The sequence below is a fragment of the Lissotriton helveticus genome, chromosome 10, assembly GCF_964261635.1.
Source record: "Lissotriton helveticus chromosome 10, aLisHel1.1, whole genome shotgun sequence".
Lineage (NCBI taxonomy): Eukaryota > Metazoa > Chordata > Amphibia > Caudata > Salamandridae > Lissotriton > Lissotriton helveticus.
The window spans coordinates 1,033,605,782-1,033,628,872 of record NC_136071.1 but is presented as its reverse complement, the minus strand read 5'-3'; the positions used below and the strand labels follow the sequence as shown (position 1 = coordinate 1,033,628,872).

Here is a 23,091-nt window from a genome sequence, read left to right as displayed (position 1 = left end):
AAAATGAACGACTGGACAAAGGTCTTGTCATTTTGCCCCTGCGACGACGTATCGGTCCAGTCGACAATGCACATGGTCTTGTTTTGTAAATTCTATAAAGAGTGGAGGGGAAGATGGATAAAACCAATTTTAAGAATCTTTGGTATGAGATCATGCCGCCCAGCATTTATTGCACTGCAATGCTGCATACAGAATGTTTTGTGAAAAATATTACACAATTCCTGAAAATCTGTATTAGGCATAGGAAAAACCTAGAATAGAAATTCACACTGTATATTCTGAATGTGGTTATAGTTCTTTTTATATGTTAAATTAGCTGTCACATGCTCTCAATTACTGATTTCTTAACTCTGTTTTTATCTTCTTAATGTTATAATGTACTTCAATTCCTGAATGAGTAGACATTTTAACTTATTTATTGTAAATAGTGAATGAAGTGTCAATCTGAAATGTAATTTGTATTTTTTACTGTACTTTTATGGTTTTTCTATACTTCATGAAAACCGAATAAAGGAATTGATTGATTGATTGATTGATTGAGTCTTAGTCAGAGCATCATTGAGGTGCAGAATGTCAGCTTGGGATTTGATCCTGTAGTAAAGCTGGGTATTGTCAGCATAGAGGTGGTAGTTAGGGGTTCCATGAAGAGGTTAAATAGAGAGGGAGAGAGAATAGAACCTTGGGGAACACCCAGGGGGACAGGAATAGGTTTAAAGAGGCAACTGCTGATTTTCATTTGTTGGTATCTGTGCTGAAAGAAGGAGGTGAACCATTTGAGGACTAGACCATTATAGCCGAAACGATCTTGGAGGGTTTTGAGTAAGGCGCAGTGGTTAACAGTATCGTATGCCGCAGAGAGGTCAAGAAGAATGAAAAGGGAGGCCTCCTCCCTGTCGAGGGAGTGATGGATGTCATCAACAATATTGAGCATAGCAGTTTCAGTACTGCAGCCCTTTCAAAATCCTCACTGTAATGTGTCCAAAAGGTAAACAGATTCAATGTGCTTGTCCAGTTGGAGCAAGGCACATTTTTCGAGGGCCTTCGATAGAAGAGGAAGATTAGAGATAGGATGCAGATTGTTAAGGTCAGTGGGGTCGGCAGTAGCATTTTTGAGGGTAGGAGTGATTTGGCCATGCTGGAGGGAAACAGGGACACACCCTGTGGCCAAGGAGGAGTTGACGATGGTGGTCCAATGATATGCTTTAAATCTTGAGCAAGGTTAGTGGGAAGAGTGTCAAAGGTATGAGAGGAGAGTTTAAGCTTGGTGATGATGTTGAGGACTTCACGCTCTGTAACAGGGGTGAAGCTAAGTCAAGATGCATTATTTTTTAGCTGTGGGCTGGTGAGTAAATGTTCAGGAGGGGCGACAGGGGGAGGGAGATGAACAGAGTCGGCGGGGCAAAGTCGTGAAAGGAGACTTGGATGGGAGATCAAAGAGGGATGATGAGCAGTGTGGTGGAAGGGACAAGGCAAAGGATTGATCAATCTTGGTGATTTTTTCGAAAAAGAAGTTAGCAATTTCTTCACATCTTTCGATAGAGGCCAACAATTTGGGGGGGCAGAAGCTGTTTGATTTTTGATAATGCTGAAAAGTTCTCTGGGTCGATTTTTTGCCCAGTCAAGTTGAGCACGGAAGAAGGCGGCCTTTTCATTGAGGATGTGCTTTTTGTAGTTAGCCCTTGCTGTTTTGAGGAGAGCTAAATTCGGGGGGAGGGGTGTTGTCTCCACGTGCTTTCGATCAGCATAAGTGAGCGTCTCTCATTGTTGAGATCAGCATTAATCCAGGATTTGGCAGATTTATTTTTATGCAGTTTTAATTTGGCAATATGGTCAAGGACCTCAATGATGAATTTGTTGTAATGTTCGGTAAGGTCATTGGCATTTTGAGAGGGAGGTATAAGTAGAAGTTTTCCTTTAATCTTGGTCTCCAGTTCCCCTGGAGGAATAAGGTTAAGATTTCTGGGTAATTTCCTACGTTTGTTGTTTTTAGGGGACGGGGGGGTGGTACGCCGCAGTTAATCGTGAAGAGGATAAGGTGATGGTCCGACCAGTCAATGGGGAGAATGCAGGAAAGGGAAGCCAGATCTTTGCTAGTAATGATTGCATCAAGAGTAGCCCTTTCGGAATGTGTTGGCGAATGGCAGAGTTAATTCAAGTCAGTAACGTCAAGTAAGTCATTGAGGGTGTTAACCGAGGGGTCATCCTTATTGTTCCAGTGAATATTAAAGTCACAGAGGAAGTGTTTTTTGGAGTTGGAAATCGAGGCTTGGGAAAGCATGTCAGACAATTCCTCCACAAAGGCCAAAGGGTCCCCAGGGGGATGGTAGATATTATGTAGTCAAATAGAAGGGGAGCCCTGAACTTTAAGTTTGGTTCCGATGTATTCAAAGTTGGACTTCATCTTTAAAGATTATGGCTAGGCCCCCTCCAGTTTTGTCAAGCCTATCTTTTCTCAAGATGGAGTAACCCGGGGGAGATAGCAGGTCAAGAATAGATGAATAGTGAGCCTTGAGCCAGGTTTCCATAAGAAAAGCGATGTTAATGGATTTACTAAGGATGATTTCTGAGATTTTTGTTGCATGTCGTAAGGCCGAATGACAGTTGACCAGCATGCAGTTGAGGGGTTTAGGGCTAATTTTGGGGGGACTGCAGGTATGGATTATGGTGATTTGTGGACGGCGTCGGGACGAGTCGGGGAGGAAGGGATATGGCTTGTCCCAGGATCACCAGAATAGGGGAGTGACGTGTAGGCGGGTCAGTAGTCATGGAGAGTTGCAGGGGAGGTCTGGGCAAGCCAGGGGAGGTGAGGATACGGCTTCTCCCCAAGATAGTGGAGTGCAGTGTGGGAGGATCAGTAGTCCTGGAGATAGGGGGTAGGGGATATTTAAGTCCCCGGGACCCGGGGAGGAGAGATGGCTCAGGGCTTGGGATGGTATAAGAGGACTGTTACCGGGAGGTCAACGGGTTGGAATACCGAGAGGTGTAGTATTCCCTTGTTGAGGGGATGCAGTGTTTGTCTGTACGGAGCTCCTGGAAAAGGTATGGTTGGCAACATTAGTTTCGCGGAGGGCATTAAAGTCTTTCCTGAGGAATGAAAGTTCCAACGTCAGGATAGAGAGGTGGAGTTCAATGTTAAGGAGCGATTGGGTTAAGAGCATGAAGGGTAAAGAGGCAAGGAGGTCGGGGGGAGAGTGGTATGTTCCACATTTGAGAGGGAGAGCGAAATAGTAAGAAGACGTGGAGGGAACCCAGGTGGCGGGCAGTGAACAGTGTTCGGGATGTTAGACTGAGGATGACTTGTAGTGTGAGAGCCATCATACCCAGGGCCTGGTAGGTGCTATTGGAGGAGGGGCATGGGGCGAGTGAGGTAGGGTACCATCTTGTTGATGGGGGTCATTTAGGTTGTGAGAGTTTGTTGTCCTAAGTGGAGCTGTGAGGGGGTCGGAGTGAGGGGACGCAGAGTGTAGGGGGGTCGGAGTGGGGGATCAGGCATAGGGGGCTGAAAGGAATGAAAGATAAGAGGGGGTGATTAGCATTGAGTGGGAGAGAGTCAGGAGTGGGGGAGAGGGTTTGGGAGGCCGAGTGTGCCGGAAAATCAGGAGAAGGTGGAGAGGCAGATGAGGCAAGGGGAGAGAGAGTTTGAGTGGTTAGGGATGATGTGGAAGGGTTAAGCGCAGGGGAGGATGCTAAAGGGGCGGTGGGATCCAAGGTCGGGGATTGGGAGATTTCATAAGTAGTTGCAGAATGAGAGAGCAGCGGGGATGGTGTCAAAAGAGGCAAAGCCTGAGGGACTTCCTGTGATTGAGAGGCAGCAGAGATGTGGGAGGAAGAAGATAGTCAATTGTATAGGGAGCTGAAGTGGTGCTTGAAGATGGTGAGGTGGCTCTCAGTGGCTTGAATGAAGATATTTCCGGACTTACAGATAGAGATGTCAATGTCGCCTGAAAAAGTGGAGAAAGGGGTGGTGGACAGTTTCAAACCATATGGGATTTTGCAAGATTTCGTTATGGGGAGGTGGTGGAGGAAAACACTTTTCCATTTAGAGGGGTGTCTGCAGTAAAAGATGTAGTTAGTGTTAATGATGGAGGTTAGGCTAATATAATTATCGGCAAATAAGGTTTCTTGGTGACGTAATAATAGTTTGAGTTTCAAGTTCTTCTTAGCATTTTTAGAGAGGCTGGAAGGGTAAAGGATGTTCCAAGAGTTGGAGCCATGCCTAGTGATGAGAGAATCTGGAGCTGTAAGGGTATGATTGAGGGGAGGCATGGTAATTCAGCTAGGATGATCAAGAGGGAAAGAGCAGGTTGTACGGGTGGGAGATTGGAGGGAGGCACAAGGAGGGGGGAGAGTGGGAGATGTGAGGGTAGGAGAAAAGTCAGTGAATAGGAAGTTAGCCCTGAATACCAGAGCAAGGGCCTTATAATGAGGAGGTTTGAGACGGGGAGGTGTTGGAAGAAAGGGGGTATTCAGAAGTTGGGACCGTAATCATGTGAGCCCGATGGAGAAGGAGCGGATATAACAGTGGCAAAAATCGAGACAAAAGCATCAAGTCACAATTTCAACTAAAATACAGCCAGGCTAACACAGACAAGGCAACATATGAATTATAACGCATAGGAATGAGATAGATAAATGTGGGTGCACATAGCGTATAAGGTTAGAAATATCGATACCTTAGCAGCGGGCAACATAACCTTTGAAGTATAAGAGCTTCCAGAAGAGGTAGATCAGTTTGGATGCACATATTGCAAAAGGTTAAACACCTCAAGTGATAGTTCAGCGGAAAGATTACATGTTGACGAGCAGCAGGTAAGGCAGCATCTAATATATTCACGCATCAAAAACAGGGTAGGTCATAAAGGGAGCACATTGCACATGAGTTGGGAGCATCTTGGAGCTATCCAAATAAGATAACGGCTGTTTAGAGGTAGTTCAATTTGAGTGCATGTAGGGCAATGGGGGCCCAACACCTGGTTGCAATTAAGCATAAAATGTAGATTGTCCAGCCGCCGGGAGAGGAGCCTTTCAAATATGAGATAAAATGAAAAATGTAGGGAGACGATAATGCATTAAGATGGAGAAGCGTAAAATTGGGTATTCATAGGACTAAAGGATTCAAAGATCTAGCTGCTGCTCAGCTTTAATTATAGGGTGTCCGTTCAGATATTTAGATGCATATGGTGTGTAGGAATACCTTTGAGGGCACAACAATGTATTGAAGGAAGAATGATAACCAGAGAGAGAAATTGAGCATGGAGATGATTATAAGTACTATGGATGGACAAACGAAAGTAACATTAGCAAGACATAGATTTTGAATGCAAGGCAGGATGCAGCAGAATGATAGTTGATATAGAATCTACTTGTGTGCTGTGGGGGATGGGAAGATTGCTGCGTGCTAAAAAAGAAAGGAGGTAAAACCAGAGAAGGGGTGTTTGATTAACTAGGAGAGAGTAGGTTGATAAATGTTGAGAGAAAAAGAGAAATTTGGGGAGGTGAGGGTAAACACAACATATGGTGGGAGAATCTGAAGTACTAGGGACATAACTGTGGATGTGTCAAATAGAGTACTATGGGAGTGTGTTGGATTGAGGAAATAGGTTTCACACACGTTATAGTTAGGAATTAGCATTTAAAAAACCTTGCAAATTCATTGAAAAAAAACATAGGTTTCACACATGTTGTAGTTAGCTGGACATTTCATTCATACAAAACCTTTGAAATTCCCCCGTTATAGTTAGTTCAGTTTACTATAACTCGCGCGCCCGCAATGCACTGCTGATGACATCACTCATGACATAGTCAGCGACATCACTCATGACATCACTGATGACATCTCAAATGACATCTCAAATGACATCCCTGACGACATCACTGATGACATCATCCTTGTCAAAAAAAGTGGCAGACCTCCTCTCAGTGTAATATAACCTTTGATACACACATTCAAAAATAGAAAATTAAATTTTCAACAAAATGGAGATACCAATACCAGTTACAACAACCTATTCAGTAATTCCATCATCTATATACACATCCACTCATTCACTAACAGTTCTATATAGTCACTCATACATGTACTCACTCATCATTTGTACTGATACACCTATACATCTTGTTACACACCGACAGTCATCAATAGAGTTACTCACACACATACTCACACATGCAAACATCCATGTATTTGCATATACAGCTATACACACACTACCAAGCTGAAAGTTTGTTTTTATGCTTTCTTGTGCCTCAGTCTACTGAGGCACAAGATGGCTGCCAACAATTTCTCGTTAGGAGTGTTGACAGACAGTTGACAGCCAATCAGCATGCAGCTCGTGCATGGGAAGGTGCTCTTACCGTACTCTTACCGTACGCGTACCGTACGGTAAGAGTGCGGTAAGAGTACGGTACGCGCGCCTAGATATATATATATTTTTCCTTTTGATTTTCTCAGGAACTACTGGAGGGATTTAACGATTTGAGCAAAAGCGTGATCTGCGAATCAGACTCTTCCATTTTGCCAAATATCTTGTAATCCTGTTCAGCCGTTCGGGCTGTAGCCGTGTCTAATCGTCCTATGGAAAATAACATGGGGAAAACACGTTTTGGGACCCCCCTTTTTTCTCAGCCCCCACTTGACGAATCCCCCCAAAACTTTCAGGGAAGGAGCGGAGCGGGCCATCTTCTTTGAGAAATTTGCAAAGATTCATCAACCGGCGCCAAAGTTATTCCCAATAGAATGTTGCGGATTTCCTATGGAAACTAGGTCCTAACTATAACTACCTACTGGCGACAGCCAGTAGGTAATATATATATATATATATATATATATATATTCACTGAAAAAAACATAGGTTTCAGACATGTTATAGTTAGGAATTAGCATTTAAAAAACCTTAGAAATTTACTGAAAAAAACATAGGTTTTAGGGGTGTTATAGTTAGTTGGACATTTCACTTGTACAAAACCATGAAATTCCCACGTTATAGTTCTTATCTTATCTTATCTTATCTTAAGGGGTTCTTGTATAGCGCACTGACACCGTAGGTTTCCTGGCGCTGGTTGAGTGCTGTGAGGTGTAAAGCGGGAGTCTAGCCAGTCTGCATAAAAAGGTGGGTTTTCAGAAGTTTTCTGAACACCAGAAGGGAGTTGGCAGATTTGAGGGGGAAGGACAACTGATTCCAAAGAGTAGTAGCCTGGTAGGCGAATCTGCGGCCACCGAACTTTTTAAGTTTAATAGGAGGGATAACTAAGAGTTGGCGGTAGGAAGACCGGAGGTTATGTACCGGGCAATAGGGGATGACCAGTGAATTGAGAAAGGCGGGGGAGGTCCCAGACACAGCCTTAAAAGTCAGGCAGCCGGTCTTGAATGCAGTCCTCTGCTCCACCGGCAACCAGTGGAGTTTGCGAAGCAATGGCCTTGCAGACTGCCACTTCGGGATTTTGTAGGCCAGTCTCGCCGCTTGATTCTGTACAATCTGGAGCCTGTACAGAAGTGATTTAGGTAAGCCATGGTACAGAGAGTTAGAGTAATCCAGGCGAGAGAGCACCAGGGAAATCAGGACTTGTATCAGGGCCTCCGGTGTGAGGAGGTGAGATACTTTCCTGATTTTCCTGAGCTGAAACATGCATGATGACGCAACCGCGCCGACCTGCGGTTTAAGAGAGAGCTCCGTGTCAATTATGACCCCGAGACTCTTTGCTGACTGTGCCGGGACAGGTGGGGAGCCAAGCTCAGTCGGCCAGAACTGTGGGCCCCAGTGACTAAGACTGTTGCCCGGGAGAATTAACTCGGTCTTCCCCGGGTTCAGCTTAAGCTGGTGGGAGTTCATCCAATGCTGGATGTGTAACATCACCGCTTGGCATTCGAGAGCTGCATTAGGAGTGTTAAGCGGAAAAATGATTTGCAGATCGTCTGCATAGTTGAATACGGTGACATTCCACCTCTTCAGGGAAAAGATAAGCGGCCGAAGGTAAATATTAGTTAGTTGTACTAACTATACCTCGCGCGCCCGCAATCCACTGCTGATGATGTCACATATTACATCATTCATGACATGGTCAGTGACATCACTGATGACATCTCAAATGACATCACTGATGACATCACTGATGACATCATCCACGTGACATGTCTGAAACCTATGTTTTTTTAGTGAATTTCAAAGGTTTTGTAAATGACAATTTTTACATGTATCAATTCTTATATTTATTTTTTGATACTGATTTACTAATTTTTTTTAACTATTTTTTTTTAGATATTTGATTTTTTAAATTTCATTATAATTACATTATACATTACATTACAAAATATACTTTCTCAGAATGAATTACTTTAGTTTAAATACTTTGTAAATAGGCAATAGAGTTTTAAGTACAGTAGTTACAGTTGTAGCAATGGGCAACACAATTTCAAACACAATGCAACATTGAGCTGAATAGGAACTTTTAGTTAAATGCAACTAGTTACTTTATGGATTACTTTTCTAACCACAGGACTGGATCCTAGATTCACTCCTGGGACATCTCCTGTAAACAGTTAACTAAAAGCGTTTTGGTTACAGTGGTGATCTTTAAGGAATATTATTGTATTTTGAAAGTTGGCACTTAGAAACTTTTACACATAGAATCTCCAATGTTATCCTATGGGAGGAAATTCACTTAGCAAGTAAGTAGTGTTATCGTCACTTTTTCTTACTCAGTGGTGGATCCTGGATCCAGCACTGGTGCATCTCCTGTAAACAGTTGAAAGAATGTGGAGAAGTGTGGCTCACTGGTTAGAGAAGGCAGACCCTGAAGCAGAGGTCAGACCCGGGACCAGGGTTCAATTCCCGACGCGGCAGGGTCTTGAGCCCAAATTGTCCACGGACTCGATAATTCTCGCTTCGGTGCCTACTCGAATCACGGGTTCACACTCTGCAACTCTGGGCAATAGCTTGCTTAATCTCCACTACGGCCCCCCCCCCGCGGCGGGATGCCTGGCTTTCACTTTGGGGATGCCCAGTAGGGGTTATCTCACAGGGAAAAGCCAGGACGGGTTCCCAAAGCACCTGTGATAAGGCGCTATATAAGAACCTTTGACATGACATGACATGACTATGTGTTTAAGTTATGCAAGCGATTTTTAAGGAATATTTGTAGTTTGTGAAAATAGACACTTAGAAACGTTTCTGGTGAAAACCATACAATGGATTGCTATGGAAGGAAATACAACTTACTGGTAAGTATGGTTAGAATTACTTTTCAGGGTCAGTGCTGGGCTAAAAGATGCACCACTGGGTTATCTCCTGATAACAGGTGAGTAAATCGGTATTCGTTGTTCGGATGATTTTAGGTGAATATTTAACAGTTGCAAAACTCCACAATTAGAAGAATTTCCAAGTGAAACCAGTCAAAATTAGCCTATGGAAGAAAATTCAAGTTACTGGTAAGTATGGTTAGAATTACTTTTCAGGATCAGTACTGGGCTCAAAGATGCTGCACTGAGGTCTCTCCTGATAACAGGTGAGTAAATCGGAATTCGTAGTACATCCAGTAAGCACCACAGAGCTGCGTAGCAGAAAGATGTAAAAAAGGGGCACGGCCTGCACCACCTCTCTGCAACGCAGCACAGTGGCGTTTCCTGGAAGCACCTGGTGGGCTAATTGGCCCCCATGGTCCCTCAGGTTTGAAGTGGAATTTTTCCCCAACTTAAAATGCCCCACAGGGCGTGTTTGCACACATCACGTCAGGCCCCTCCCCTCCGTTCGCCACTGTGTAAATGCTCCCTGTCACCATTCTAAGTTGAGAGATTAAGTCCCCTTCAATCCTAAGGGTCCCTAGGGTCAAACTAGCCCACTAGGTACCTCCAGTAAGTGCCACAGAGCTGTGTTGCAACAAGGTGTAAAAAGGGGAGTGGCCTCTGAACACCTGTCTGCAACGCAGCTCCCTGGCGCATACTGGAGAAACCTGTTGACCTATTTGGCCCACAGGAACCCTCAGTATTCAAAGAGAATTAATTCCCCAACTTAAAACGCTCCACAGGGCGGTTTGTACAGTGGTGAAGAAAGAGGGGGTGGCCAGAGGTGATATGTCTGCAAACACACCCTGTGGCGCGTTTTAAGTTAGAGAATTAATTCTTTCTCAATCCTGTGGAGCCCACCAGGTACCTCCAGTATGCGCCAGGAGGCTGTGTTGCAGAGAGGTGTTCAGAGGCCACCCCACCCTTTTTACAACACTCTGCAACACAGCTCCCTGGCACATACTGTAGATACCTGTTGGGCTATTTGGCCCTCAGGGACCCTCAGTATTCAAAGAGAATTAATTCCCCAACTTAAAACGCTCCACAGGGCGTGTTTGCACAGTGGTGAAGGAAGGGGTCGTGGCCTGAGGCGATATGTCTGCAAACACACCCTGTGGCACATTTTAAGTTAGAGAATTAAATCCTCCTCAATCCTGTGGGTCCCTGGGGGCCAACTAGCCCACCAGGTACCTCCAGTATTCGCCAGGAGGCTGTGTTGCAGAGAGGTGTTCAGAGGCCATGCCCCACTTTTACAACACTCTGCAACGCAGCTCCATTGCGCTTACTGGAGGTACCTGGTAGGCTAGTTGGCCTCCAGGGACCCTCAGTATTGTCAAGGAATTAATCCCCCAACTTAAACTGCGCCACAGGGTGTGTTTGCACACATGTGAACTCAGGCCCCGCCCCCTCTCTTTACCACTGTGCAAACGCGCCCCGTGGCGCGTTTTAAGTTGGGGGATTAAGTCCCCTTGAATTCTGAGGGTCCCTGGGGTGCAACTAGCCCACCAGCTACCTCCAGTAAGTGCCACAGAGCTGCGTTGCAGAGAGGTGTAAAAAGGGGCATGGCCTCAGAACACCTCTCTGCAATGGAGCTCCCTGGGGCATACTGGAGGTACCTGGTGGGCTAGTTGGCCCCCAGGAACCCCCAGTATTCAAGGGGAATTTGTTCCCCCTCCGAAAACGCGCCACGGGTCGCGTTTGCAGAGTGGTGCAATGAGGGGGTGTGGCCTCTGGCCGCGATCCCATTTTTAAAATTTTTTTTTTAAGTAGGGGGCTGTGTAGCCCACCTTCTATTTCAATTTTTTTTAGCCCTGGGGACCCCATCCCCCAGGGCCTGCCCCCATTTTTTATATTAAAAGTATTGGGAAGGGGGCCGCGTGGCCCACCTCCTGAGGTCATAATCTGCCTCGGGGACCTCATCTCCCGGGGCGTGGGCCTTTTAAAAAAAATATATATATATTTGGAGGGGGCTGCCTTGCCCCCCTACTGTGGCCACTTATGGCCCCGGGGACCCCATCTCCCAGGGCCGGCCCTTTTTTTACATTCATTTTTTTAAAATTTCATTTTGGGGAGGGGGGCCAAGTGACCCCCCTCCCGGGCCACTAATAGCCCCAATCCCCCCACGGTCCCAGCTGGCTCCCTGCATCCTGCGGGAGCCAGCATTGCTTATCCATATGGGGAGCAGCTAACATGCTAGCTAGCTGCTCTCTCTTCCAAATACGAAAGCAGTTTGCAATGACAGGGTGGGAGCCGCGAGGCTCCTGCCCTGTCATTGTAAACGGCAGTGTCCCTGGGGTGGGCATCCTGGGACACTGCAGGAGCCAGCCTGGGGGGTGGTGGTCCCCAGGGCCATCAAAGGCTCCAGGAGGGGGGCCGCGCGGCCCTCCTGCCATCATTTGAAAAGCCCCGGGGAGGGGGCGTGTGGGGGGGGCTCAAGCTCTCCCCACACAGGTTTTTTAATTTAAAAACCTGCCCTGATGGTGGCGGTCCCCGGGGCTTGGGGGGCCTTTGAGCCCCCACCTACTTATAATTATTGCCCTGCGGGGTGGCGGTCCCCAGGCCTGGGGGGGCATCAGAGCCCCCCCACCCATTTCAAGAAAGCCCCAGGGGTGGCGGTCCCCAGGGCTGGTGGGGCCTCAGAGCCCCCCCAGCTAAAGTTTTAAAGCCCCGGGGGGTGGCGGTCCCCAGGGCTGTGGGGAGCCCCGTGAGGCCCCCGCATAATCTTAACTAAGAGCCCCGGGGTTGGCGGGCCCCGGGGCAGTGTGAGGTGATTGGGACACCCCACACTTATTTTTTAATAATGCCCCCGGGATTTGGCCCCCACGGGGGCAAATTAACATATTTACCGGGAGACCGTGTTTCTTTTTTTTTTCTATCGCTAGGATGCACGGATCCTACGCGCATCCCGCAATTTAAAAAAATGTATTACATTGTGGGGCCCTGGGGGTCTTTGTACAGGCCTGACCCCCTGAGCAGGCCTAGGGGTTCAGGGTGTGTCTACCCTGCCCCCTTTTTGCGTTTTTAGACGTTTTTTCTTTGTTTTCTTTACCGAGGCACAAGATGGCTGCCAACACTTCCTGATTTGGAGTGTTGACAGCCAATTAAAAAGCAGCTCGTGCACGGCAGGGTGCCTTGCAGGCTCCGCGTAGGGTACGCGGATCCTCCGAGCCCATAGATATATAAATTACTTTAACTGTCATTTTCTCAGGAACTACTGAATGGATTTACACCAAATAATCAAAAGGCTCGAGTCTGAACCAAGGACTACCTCTTTGCCAAATTTGGGCTATCGCTGAGTCTAAAGGTCCTATGGGAAATTGCATGGGGAAAACGTGTTTTGGGACCCCTTTTTTTCTCGGCCCCCGCTTGATGAATCATCGTGAAACTTCCAGGATAGGAGCGGACCGGAGCTGGCCAAAAGTTTGGAAAATATTGTGCAGATTGGTCAACCGGCGCCAAAGTTATTGGGAATAGAATGTTGCGGATTTCCTATGGATAATAGGTCCTAACTATAACTATCTACTGGCGATATATATATATATATATATATATATATATATATATATATATATATATATATATTATATATATATATTTATATTCAAAACTCAACCTCGACACAGGATATGCAGAGGAGACGACGCCAATGTGGTGAAAAATATATTTCATTTATTCTCGCTTTTCTACGCGTTTCACCTGACCCAGCAGGCTTGATCACGAATAAAGTTTTCAAGTACAAACAAACATTTAAAGTGCACTAGTACCATGTGACTCATCACATGACCCATAAGATCAATAGAACTGAACGAAAGACTTTCGTTACGCTGTACAAGTTCTTGGATTTCGTCAATACATACAATTAAATTCATTAATGCTTACTGGCTAAATTCGTAAATAGTTACCAAATTAGTCTTGAAAAGCAAACTTACTCCAGGGAAGAGCAATACAGTCTAAATATAAATGATCGCATTAGTGGTTGTCACTTAGTATGATGTAAATAAAGCATTCAAGACCAACTGTACAGTCAATTGTGCCCAAGTGGGCATAAACGCAATATAAACTACAAGACCTTGCCAGGCCCTTCATTCTATAACAGCATGTGGCTACTTCTACGCACCTCCTTTATCTTTACAACCATATGCAGAAATAATACCCTGGCAGTCAGAATACTCGCTTAGGGAGTAAGATTTACTTTCCATATATATATATATATGCGAACACAGAATACAGGTAAAAGGAATTCAGGTGAGCCCGTACTTCGTTCCAAAGATCTTTAATTTGGCAGTCGCAAAGTCGAGGGATAACGCGTTTCGAACAACAAGTTGTTCTTGGTCACATGATCTGCGTTTACCTCATACAGCTTTTTAAAGGTGTATGCCACACAAGTTAATGGAAATAGAAAACATATTTCCTTTGGAGTTTTCACAGTTTTAAATTCATATAACAATCAGTTAACAACACTGACTTGAAATGCTATATTTGATAATTTTTCTTGGTTTTTTTTGGGTGAACATTTACATCATATTTACAGTGGAAAGTGAAAATCAGCTCATTTTTGCACTTTGATTCAAAAAGTGATTACATATTGTGCTTGGCTTTCCGAAATTCAAGTATTGTACCAATACAATATTTCATAATCAACCATTCTAGCTCAGGGCACAGATTAGGGTATAGTACTGTATATCTGATTTAACTAATTCTGTTTGTACACAGTTCATCAGTTCAAGCAAAAAATAAAAAATAAAATGTAAAGAAGACATTAATGCAATGCTTTACATTTAACCTTAGGAGTTCCGATGTGATTCATGTTATTATTTTACTTGTCTGACTCAATCATTATAATTTTTGTACTGTTACATTGCAACAATCTATGATGCACAGAACTAAGAGGTACAAAGAAAGAGATACAAGAGAAGGTTGATTTAGTTGTTTCCTCTTCCAGACCTAAAAAGGAAGAAAAAAGGAGAAAGTATATTGGTACACTTTCAATATTTCAATCAAAAGAAATCAGATATTGGGTCTTCACTGACCAACCAAGAACATGCAACAATATTAATCAGATTCTTTACGTCATATATTCAAGTGGAGCTGAAAACGACAGAGGTGTGAGGTTGTGCGGGGAAGGTAAATTTTAAAAGGTATGAATTTACATGATGAGGATACAGCCTTTCTATTATCTCAAACACTGTCTGCTTCCAATAGTCTATTTGTTTTAAAGGTGGGAGTGTAACTCCTCATCCATATTCAGGCCATCCGGAAAGAGGGTACCTGCCAATAGAATCAACCTTGACTCTAATTTGCGTAATGCCCCCAATCTGTCTCCACCTCTGATATTATTTCTGATGGTTGCAATCCCTATATAGCTTGCTTTGGACGAATCATTCTGATGGAATCGACTGAAATGCCTTCCAGTGCTATATGAGAAGTCCTGATTAGTGATTGCACGCCAGTGCTCCAAGATGCATTTTTTTACAGAAGCTGTGGTTGACCCTATATACCATAAGTTGCAAGGGCAACGTATTAGGTATACCACATATTCTATAGAGCATGTAATCAAAGTGTTGATCTTCCACTTCATTCCTGTTTTTGGTAGAAGGATCTCATTGCAATTCTGACTATACTTGCATGCCTTGCAATTTCCACATTTCCTGAAACCTTTAGTGGTTCTTAGCCAGTCAGTCTCTTTGGGGGATAGATGACTCCGTACTAAGTAATCTTTTAAAGATAGACCTCGTTGGTATGAGATGCTCGGAGTGGTACCTACAACATTCCTCAAGATGGGATCCTGTCTTAGTATATCCCATCTGTTTTTTAATATTTGTCGTATTTGATTTGACTGGCTACAAAATTTAGTTATGAACCTCACTTTGGGGTTCCAGGGTTGGTCGTCAGAATTCTATCCTTGGGGGTGAGAGCCTCTTCTCTTGATACTTTCTCTACTCTGGATTGTGCCTCCCTGAGTGATTTACCCGAGTACCCCCTCACTTTGAACCTCTCTTTCATCTCCTCCTTGGTTCTCTGAAATTGGGATTCAGTGGAACAATTCCGTTTTGCTCTTAAGAATTCACTGAAAGGGATTCCCCATCTAAAACTTGGAGGATGAGCACTGTAGGAATGGAGTAACGAATTCCCTGCCGTTTCTTTGCGGAAGAGCGAGGTAGTTAATTTATTGTCTGCTTTAATGACTTTGACGTCCAGAAAATCTACCGAGTCTCTACTGTAATACCTTGTAAACTTTAAATTCACATTGTTGATGTTAAGACAATCAATAAAATAATTCAAGTTGTTCTCAGACCCTCGCCAAATAAAAAAGACGTCGTCTATATACCTCATCCACTTTACCACATTCAATGCCCATTTTTCCGTAAGGTCGTTCCAGAGCACCTGCTTCTCCCACCAGCCTACCAAAAGATTGGCATAACTGGGGGCGAAGCAGGTGCCCATGGAAGTCCCCTGTTGCTGTCTATAGTATGTTTTATCAAACAGAAAAACATTCTCATTTAAACATAGTCGGATCATTTCAAGTAACATGCAGGTATGCTCCAAATATTCCAGTTTTCGTTGTTTCAGAAAAAACTGGCATGCCTTGATGCCATCCTTATGTCTAATGCTTGTGTAAAGCGACTCGACATCCAGGCATACAAGCCAGCAGTGCTCATCCAATTCAATTCTAGAGATTTTGTGGATGAAATCAGTGGTGTCTTTCACATAAGAGGATAGTTCTTTTACATAGGGAAAAAGAAAGTGGTCTATGTAAATGCTTGTATGTTCAAGAAGGCTATTTATGGACAAAACTATAGGCCTCCCAGGTGGTTTAGTCATGTTCTTATGTACCTTTGGTAGTAGGTAAAAAGTTGGTGTTGTGGGATTTTCTTTGTGGAGGTATCTCTCTTCGTCCTATGTCAACAGACCCTTATTTTGCCAGTGTTCCAGTTGTTTAAAATAAGACTCCTGTAGATTAACTACATAGCGTTTATCTACTTTGCAGTAGCATGTTTCGTCCAACAACTGTCTCTTTGCCTCTTCTACATACTGATCTCTTGGCATTATGACAATTTTACCGCCCTTATCTGAGGGTTTGATGATAATGTTGCTATTCTGCTGGAGGCTTTTAATTGTGTTCCATTGATCTTTACTCACATTATTACAGACTTGTCGCTCTCTTAGTAGCTTATCCAAGTCTCCTTTGACTAGGTCACTAAAAACGTCAATGTTGTCTCTGGGCAAAATTGGCACAAATTTGGATTTTTTCCTGAAAGTAGTTCTGGCCGGGGCCCATGTGTCTGTATCTGTGAGATTGGCTGATCATGTTTCGCATGTGGAGTCAAAAGGGTCCAGTATACTCGGACATTCCTCCTGGCTTGACTCAGTTCCTAATGATGTTAAAGTTGCAAGAGCGGAAATGTCTCCTATAGCTAATCCCCCCACATTCAATACCATTTCCTCTCTTCTTGGTTTCATTGTATTTTTGCCTGCATGTAATTTGCACAATTTTAATTTCCTTTCAAATTTGTACAAATCAGCTCTTAAATCAGCATAATCAAAGTTAGATTCTGGGCAAAATGTCAATCCTAATTGCAATACATTGATCTCATTCTCAGAAAGAACTTTATTGGTAAGATTAATTACCGTGAGTTTAGTGGCGTTGTCCATCATGTTTGCTTCTTGCTCAGTTGGCCCCATGTTCCCATGCCGGCCTTTTCTGCTGGTTTTCCTCCTGACGCTCCTTTTTCGATTGAGTCTTCGTTTCCTTGATTTTTTGTTTTCGGTCGTCCCCTGTTCGGATGTTCTCTCGTTTTCTGGAGAATTAACAGTTCCTTTGAAAAAACCTGTTGGGAACTTGTCATTGATGAACCACTCGCAATGGAATCTGTGTCCGAACTCAGATCTGTGAGTTCCGTTTGTGATCCACTTTTTTGTTTATCAAAGGTGGTTAGTGCCTATTCCTTCAAGATGTCTTTGCGTGGTTTGTCATATTTCCTCGCGAATGTCAGGATACGTCCTGCAGCATAATCCCTCTCATCGCGTATACATTTGCGTTGTTTTCTTTGCATGATCGCCTTTTCATATTTTTTGAGTCTTTCATCCATATTTTTTATCAGTGGTTCAATGTCTTTTTTGTCTGTTTCTTTGTCAAGGTCTGACATGATGTCCTATATATATATGTATATATATCCCTAGCTATCACTACCCTTACTCTGAGAGCTTAGCAAGTGAACCCTCAGCCCGATCTGTTGGGTTAGCCTGAGACCCCATACCTAGATGACTTGGTCTGGAGTAGGATTGCCATTGCAGGATCAGGATGGAGGACCAGCTTTAGCAGAATTACATGACGAATACAGCATTCGCTCCAGGACCGTCATGGTTAGAGTGCCCCTCTGACCCGTAAAGGAACAGTGCACTGTTTATATAATACAACAACTGTATTAGAGGTACAGCTCTGATGCAATGATATGTCAGCATAACGTTCTCATACCCCCACTCCTTGGTTCCCAGAGCCTCCGGGCCTCCCAGCTGTCTTGCAGAGCATCTGTTAGGGGAGGGCAGCGGAGTCCAGGTTTTTCCCTCAACTTGTTCTCAGCTGGCATGTGGGCGCCAGCACTACTGTCCCTGGAGAGACTAGAGATGCTCATCCTAGTCCCTGGAGTCAGCTGGTGGCAGATTCCTTAGACCATCTTTGCAGGGCCTCAGGTGGCTTACCAGCAGGACATCCTCGCTGCTCTTGTCACCTCCCGGGTCCAGGGTCTTCTCAATTCTCTCTCTCTCTACTGCAGGGGTTGGTAAGCAACAGGGAGAATTTATAAGGGGTCACCGAAAAGCTATATCATTCCATCCACCCCTCTATCAACCCTCCTGCACAGCATTCTGGGACAATTCAACATGGCAACTTCAAGTTTTATCTCCTCTGAGGGGCTCAGGTTCCCCACTAGCTGACATCACTGCCTAAACCCTTTCCACTAATTCTTTAAAGATAAGACCATACTGTGTTGACTGTAGAGGTTTGCCCCCCCACCCCTTTGTTTTGTGGTGCTAGGCAGTGCCACATCAGGAGCAGTGTTGCAAGCTAATTGTCAGATGCAGATTCTCCCCACACCACTTTTCTCTCCCAGAAACTGGGTCAATTACTGATTATTTCCCCTTTTGTTAGGGGAGGCCTTTGTTCCATCTTCTTGCAAACAGAGTAATTAACTCCACTCACTACAGGGACAAAGGCCTGAAATCTGCTTATGAACTGAGCCAGAGAAGTATGATAATTGTTGAAGTTCCAAATGTTTTGGATGTGGTTTATTCCCTCGTGTGAATCCTTGCTGGACCCTGAAGGCCTAAGTGGAGCAGAACAGAACTCTATGGCAGATTTCACATATATGTACAAAAGAGTGAAAGCACTACAAATTTGCCAGTAAGCCCTGCAGATCTATTTGTTACTGTCCCCTAATGTGCACACCCCATGTCCGTTCTTATCTTTACAGACTTCATTCTGCCACAGGCTACCGGTGGGCAAATACTGGACTGCGCACGACAGTAGTCTCACAGGCATAGCCCACGCACGTTTGCACACACACAGGCACACATGTTCACATGTAACCAGCATAGTGCCTCCTACCCTAGCTGTGCAACAGCAGCCTTATCTTAAAAGGTGGACACTGGCAGTATATATACACACTACACACTCTGTCCAATTAGCATGATATTTTAGTGAGACTCAGACAGTGAGACTCACTCGCAGCAAAACGTCAAAAAAATGGGTAGTCAATGATGAAAAATAATGGTGGACTAAACGGGTTGGACTTGACCTGCTCTGTAGGGTCAACCCCAAACGTTTTGCCTTCCTCCTTAATTGTGTTTTTGTTGGCATTAGAACTCTATGCACTTTACCACTGCTAAGCGGTACTAAAGTACTTGTGCTTTCTTCTTTAAACATACTAAAATTGGATTTGACCAATTGGCACATTTAATTTACTTGGTGTGCCACTCACTTAAGCCCTTTAAACCATGCCTCAGGTCTGTCATTACCGCCTGTGTACAGTTTTAATTCAAACTGGGAAAATAAAACTTTTCTCAGGCACAAACCTCCCTTTTTAAACAATATAAGTCACCCCTATGATAGAGCATAAACAGCCCAGTTGTTAAGACATGTGTTTTTAATTTTGACATGTCCTGGTAGTGAAAAACTCCTGCATTTGGTTTTCACTACCTGTGAGGATAGCCTCTCCCATAGGATATAATTGGATTGCCTTATTACATTTAATAGGTGCAAACATTTGAGAACAAATAGAAATGTCATATTTGGTCTCAAAAGAATTGTACTTTAAAATCCTCTTTCATTGTAAATTGTACGTCAAAATTCTGAAAATGAAACGTTTAGAAAGTTTGCATTTTCTTGTCCCAATCATTTGGTGCCTGCAGCCTGTGTCCTAGCCTGCCTCCAGGATACTTGCAAATAACTTGATAACAGCCCTTTGTCAACTCAGACCTTTTGGAGCCTGGGCAAGGGAAAGAAGACATTGTCCAGTGCTAGACAGGGAGAGAGAGCCTACACATTTCTCTCACTTCATAGACTGGCACCTAGTATAAATATTGAACCCTCAGGCCAATTCTTCAGTACATTTCTAGATCTGTGGAAGAATTCAGAAGGACTGCCTTGTACTCAGAGGAATCTTCTGCTGTTTAAGGACTGCCTTGTTTCTCAGAGGACGGCGCTACTGCTACCAAAGAACTGCACTGCTGCTTGAGGCAAAAAGGAGCAGAAAATCCTGATTAGTTTCTAAATTTTAGGTAGAGACCATCTAATTAATACTACTACTGACACTCTAAATAGACTTACATCAAATGTCTGTTTTTCTAGGAGGGTTTTTAGGTATAGGATTAGCACAGTGCCATCCACACTGAGCTACAAAAAGTGACAAGGCCTTTGCCATTACATGTTTTTACAGCAAAGTCTTCAAGCATAGGATTAGCAAATTCTATCTATGCTGAACTGGAAAATGGCAAAACTCTTTTGCGATTTCAGGCACGGTATTACAGTTTTGGATTGGTGAAAAAACAACCTGGATTGAATAAAAGCAACCCCAGAAACCCTTAACAGAGCACTTTGTACCTTTCTAGCTTGGTGTGGATGGCACTGTGCTAATCCTATGCATATGATATATTTAAGCAGGGTCGGTGAGAAAACCTACATAAATACTGCTAGCAGCTAGCTTTCTGAGCTCCTGGAATCCAAATAGAGCTACCTGTTCAACTCTCATAGCTCTAGGTTTCAAATTAGAATGTAGGCGGACCCACCTGAGCCTTTCACCCTTCTAATTTTAATTGAATGAGCACCTCTTATGTCAAATGTTAGGCCAAAAACCATGATGTGCCAACAAACATAAAAACTGGGAATTAAGTGGGAAAATATCAACAGCCACTCTTTACAGCGCTACAATATTGTTGCAAGAGCCACAGAAAAAAACAACCTCCTTATTGTTAACAAACTCATAGAGAAAGTGGAGTGTAATGTGTAATTTACTGGTTGCCGATGTGTGTCTTTGTAGTGTGTGTGTGTGTGTGTGTGTAAGAGAGAGATATGGACCTCCCACACTAACATGGAGAGTTTAAGGCAGGACTGGTTATTCTTCCCAATATGAATCTTAATTCTACTACGATATAACAGAGAGGTAATCGGATATTTGTCTGTGTGATTTTTCCTCTTCACATGACTAGTAAGTCCACCTTCAATGCCTCAGCGTTAAGCGACATCCACTAGGCATGACCGCAACCTTTTGCATGTGTCAGTTTTATTTAGTGAACGTCTCTGACTCTACTTGATTTTCTAACCAATAACACAGTGCAATGTTTTTTTTGTAGATTCTCGATGATGGGCATTCACCTAAACACAGCAAGTGGCAAAATCATGTCATTCAAGAATGGAGTACAAAGCAAGTGTGCCAGTGGCTAGCTGGCATGCAGCTGGAACAATATGCTTCCGAATTCACTGCTCAAAACATCCATGGTGAAGAGCTTCTCCAACTGGATGGAAGCAAACTCAAGGTAAAGAGAGTTATTTAAAGACAACTCTTTTTGGTTAATGCACCTTTTGATTTAGCAACTTGTGTCATTTCACACTGACATTTAAATTAAGCTTAACATTTACTAATTCTTCTCCCTGAGAAATGTGGTGTACTACTCTATACATTATACCCATAAATAATGTTTGATATTTACCTTGACGGTGAAGTATTTAGAAACAGTATGCATATACATATATTTTACAATTATCATCACCCTTAATGTTCCCTTGCTCTCACGTAGAGAAGGCATAATTGATCTTTACTCATTTAATTTGAGTTGATTTCTGTGGCCTTAAGCAACAACCACCATCTGTGCCAATGTTCATATGTTTGTATCATGTGAAAAAGTTACAGTGATAAAAAAAAATGAATACATTTAGCATATACTACATGCCAACATATGAACATTAGCATAATAACTTTGAAAAAAATCATAAAATACAAACTAAAGGGCAGATTTAGAGTTTGGCGGAAACGGCACTCGGTTGCATTTCCAACACAGTACCCTGACTGCCAAACTCATGGTCCACCCAACTGATTTAAAAGTGGGCCGACTGAAAGTATGTAGACGTCAGAACGTATTCTGGCTCAGTTGCCGGCATATTCTTCCAAAGGCCCAATGGAGTACGGGCTGCCAGAGGTTAGCCATACAACCATTCCTCCAATTTATAGTGGCCAGTCGGATGGCTTTTCTTTTACTCTCCATCACACATGGTAAAACCTGGCAGTGATTGACAGTAAAAATTAAAGAAAAGAAGCCACTCGCCCCAGCCATGGGAGAAAACTCCCATGGTGTGGGGGTCATTAATTCTACTTTTTTTTCAAAAACAAACTCCAGCTTTTGGGATTTGTTTTTGAGAAATGTAAAACTTTTTAAACGTTTAATGGCCAGCGATCATGTTTGAACGAGCCATCCACCAAAGTTTTAAAACATTGAGAGGAACTAATCTGATTGCAGTTCCTGCCAATATTAAAAGATGTTCATGGGCCAATGGGCATTTCTAATTTTATGGATAATATTACAGTCAGGGTGGTGGAGTAATTTAATTCATCACCCTGACCGATAGTACTCCATCCTCCAAACTTTAAATCAGGACCTTAATAACTTAGAAATTGAAATTATACATTCAAATATATTTTTTAAACTAATAACTATAATTCTAATATATACATATAATCATAGTTTATGTTGCATATTAAAGCACAATATAAAATGTATAATTATGTTTTTTTTTATGGAAGCACAAACAATATAATCATTAAACAATTAAAAAAGACACTAATACACTAAAGAAATTAGTTATTAGGGGGCATGGCCAACCAAGATGGCTACAAGGACGTGCCTCTATGGAACTCCGCCTCCCCACCACCAAATCCTCAGATGTCCTACTGACCTAGACAATCATCTTGCTCCAACTGGCCATAGCTCAAGTGCTCTCTCATCCGTGTGGCCCTCCAAGTGAACAGACACAGATTTGCGGCCTCCTTGGGGAATTAAAGAGTCTTGGCCATCGGCACAGTGGCTGCTGCAGTCACAGGTCTCTGTGTGGCCACTGGGTGAACTCCTCCTCCAATAGCAAATATAACTGTGTGGGGCCAGTGTGGATGCTGCAGCGGGGCCCACTATGGATAGTTGGATGGTCTTGATATGCCCGCCCAGGTGTGCCGGCTGGCCCTCAGGCCTGGGCGGCACCAGAGCAGCAGAAGACATTTCCCTGGGGATCCGCTGGGGCCCCCTGGGCGAGCCAGAGAGCCAAGGGTGCG

At 43.7% G+C, this 23,091-nt stretch overlaps 1 protein-coding gene across 4 annotated transcripts in view; it reads left to right on the top strand.

Moving 5' to 3' along the window:
* PPP1R9A (protein phosphatase 1 regulatory subunit 9A) overlaps positions 1-23,091 on the top strand; it is a 778,883-nt gene that overhangs the window by 715,005 nt on the left and 40,787 nt on the right. For all 4 annotated transcript variants that reach the window (XM_078663735.1, XM_078663734.1, XM_078663733.1 and 1 more), the window contains one exon: positions 21,125-21,307. In XM_078663735.1, the coding sequence (XP_078519861.1) occupies positions 21,125-21,307 (183 nt within the window). The remainder of the gene's footprint in view (positions 1-21,124; positions 21,308-23,091) is intronic.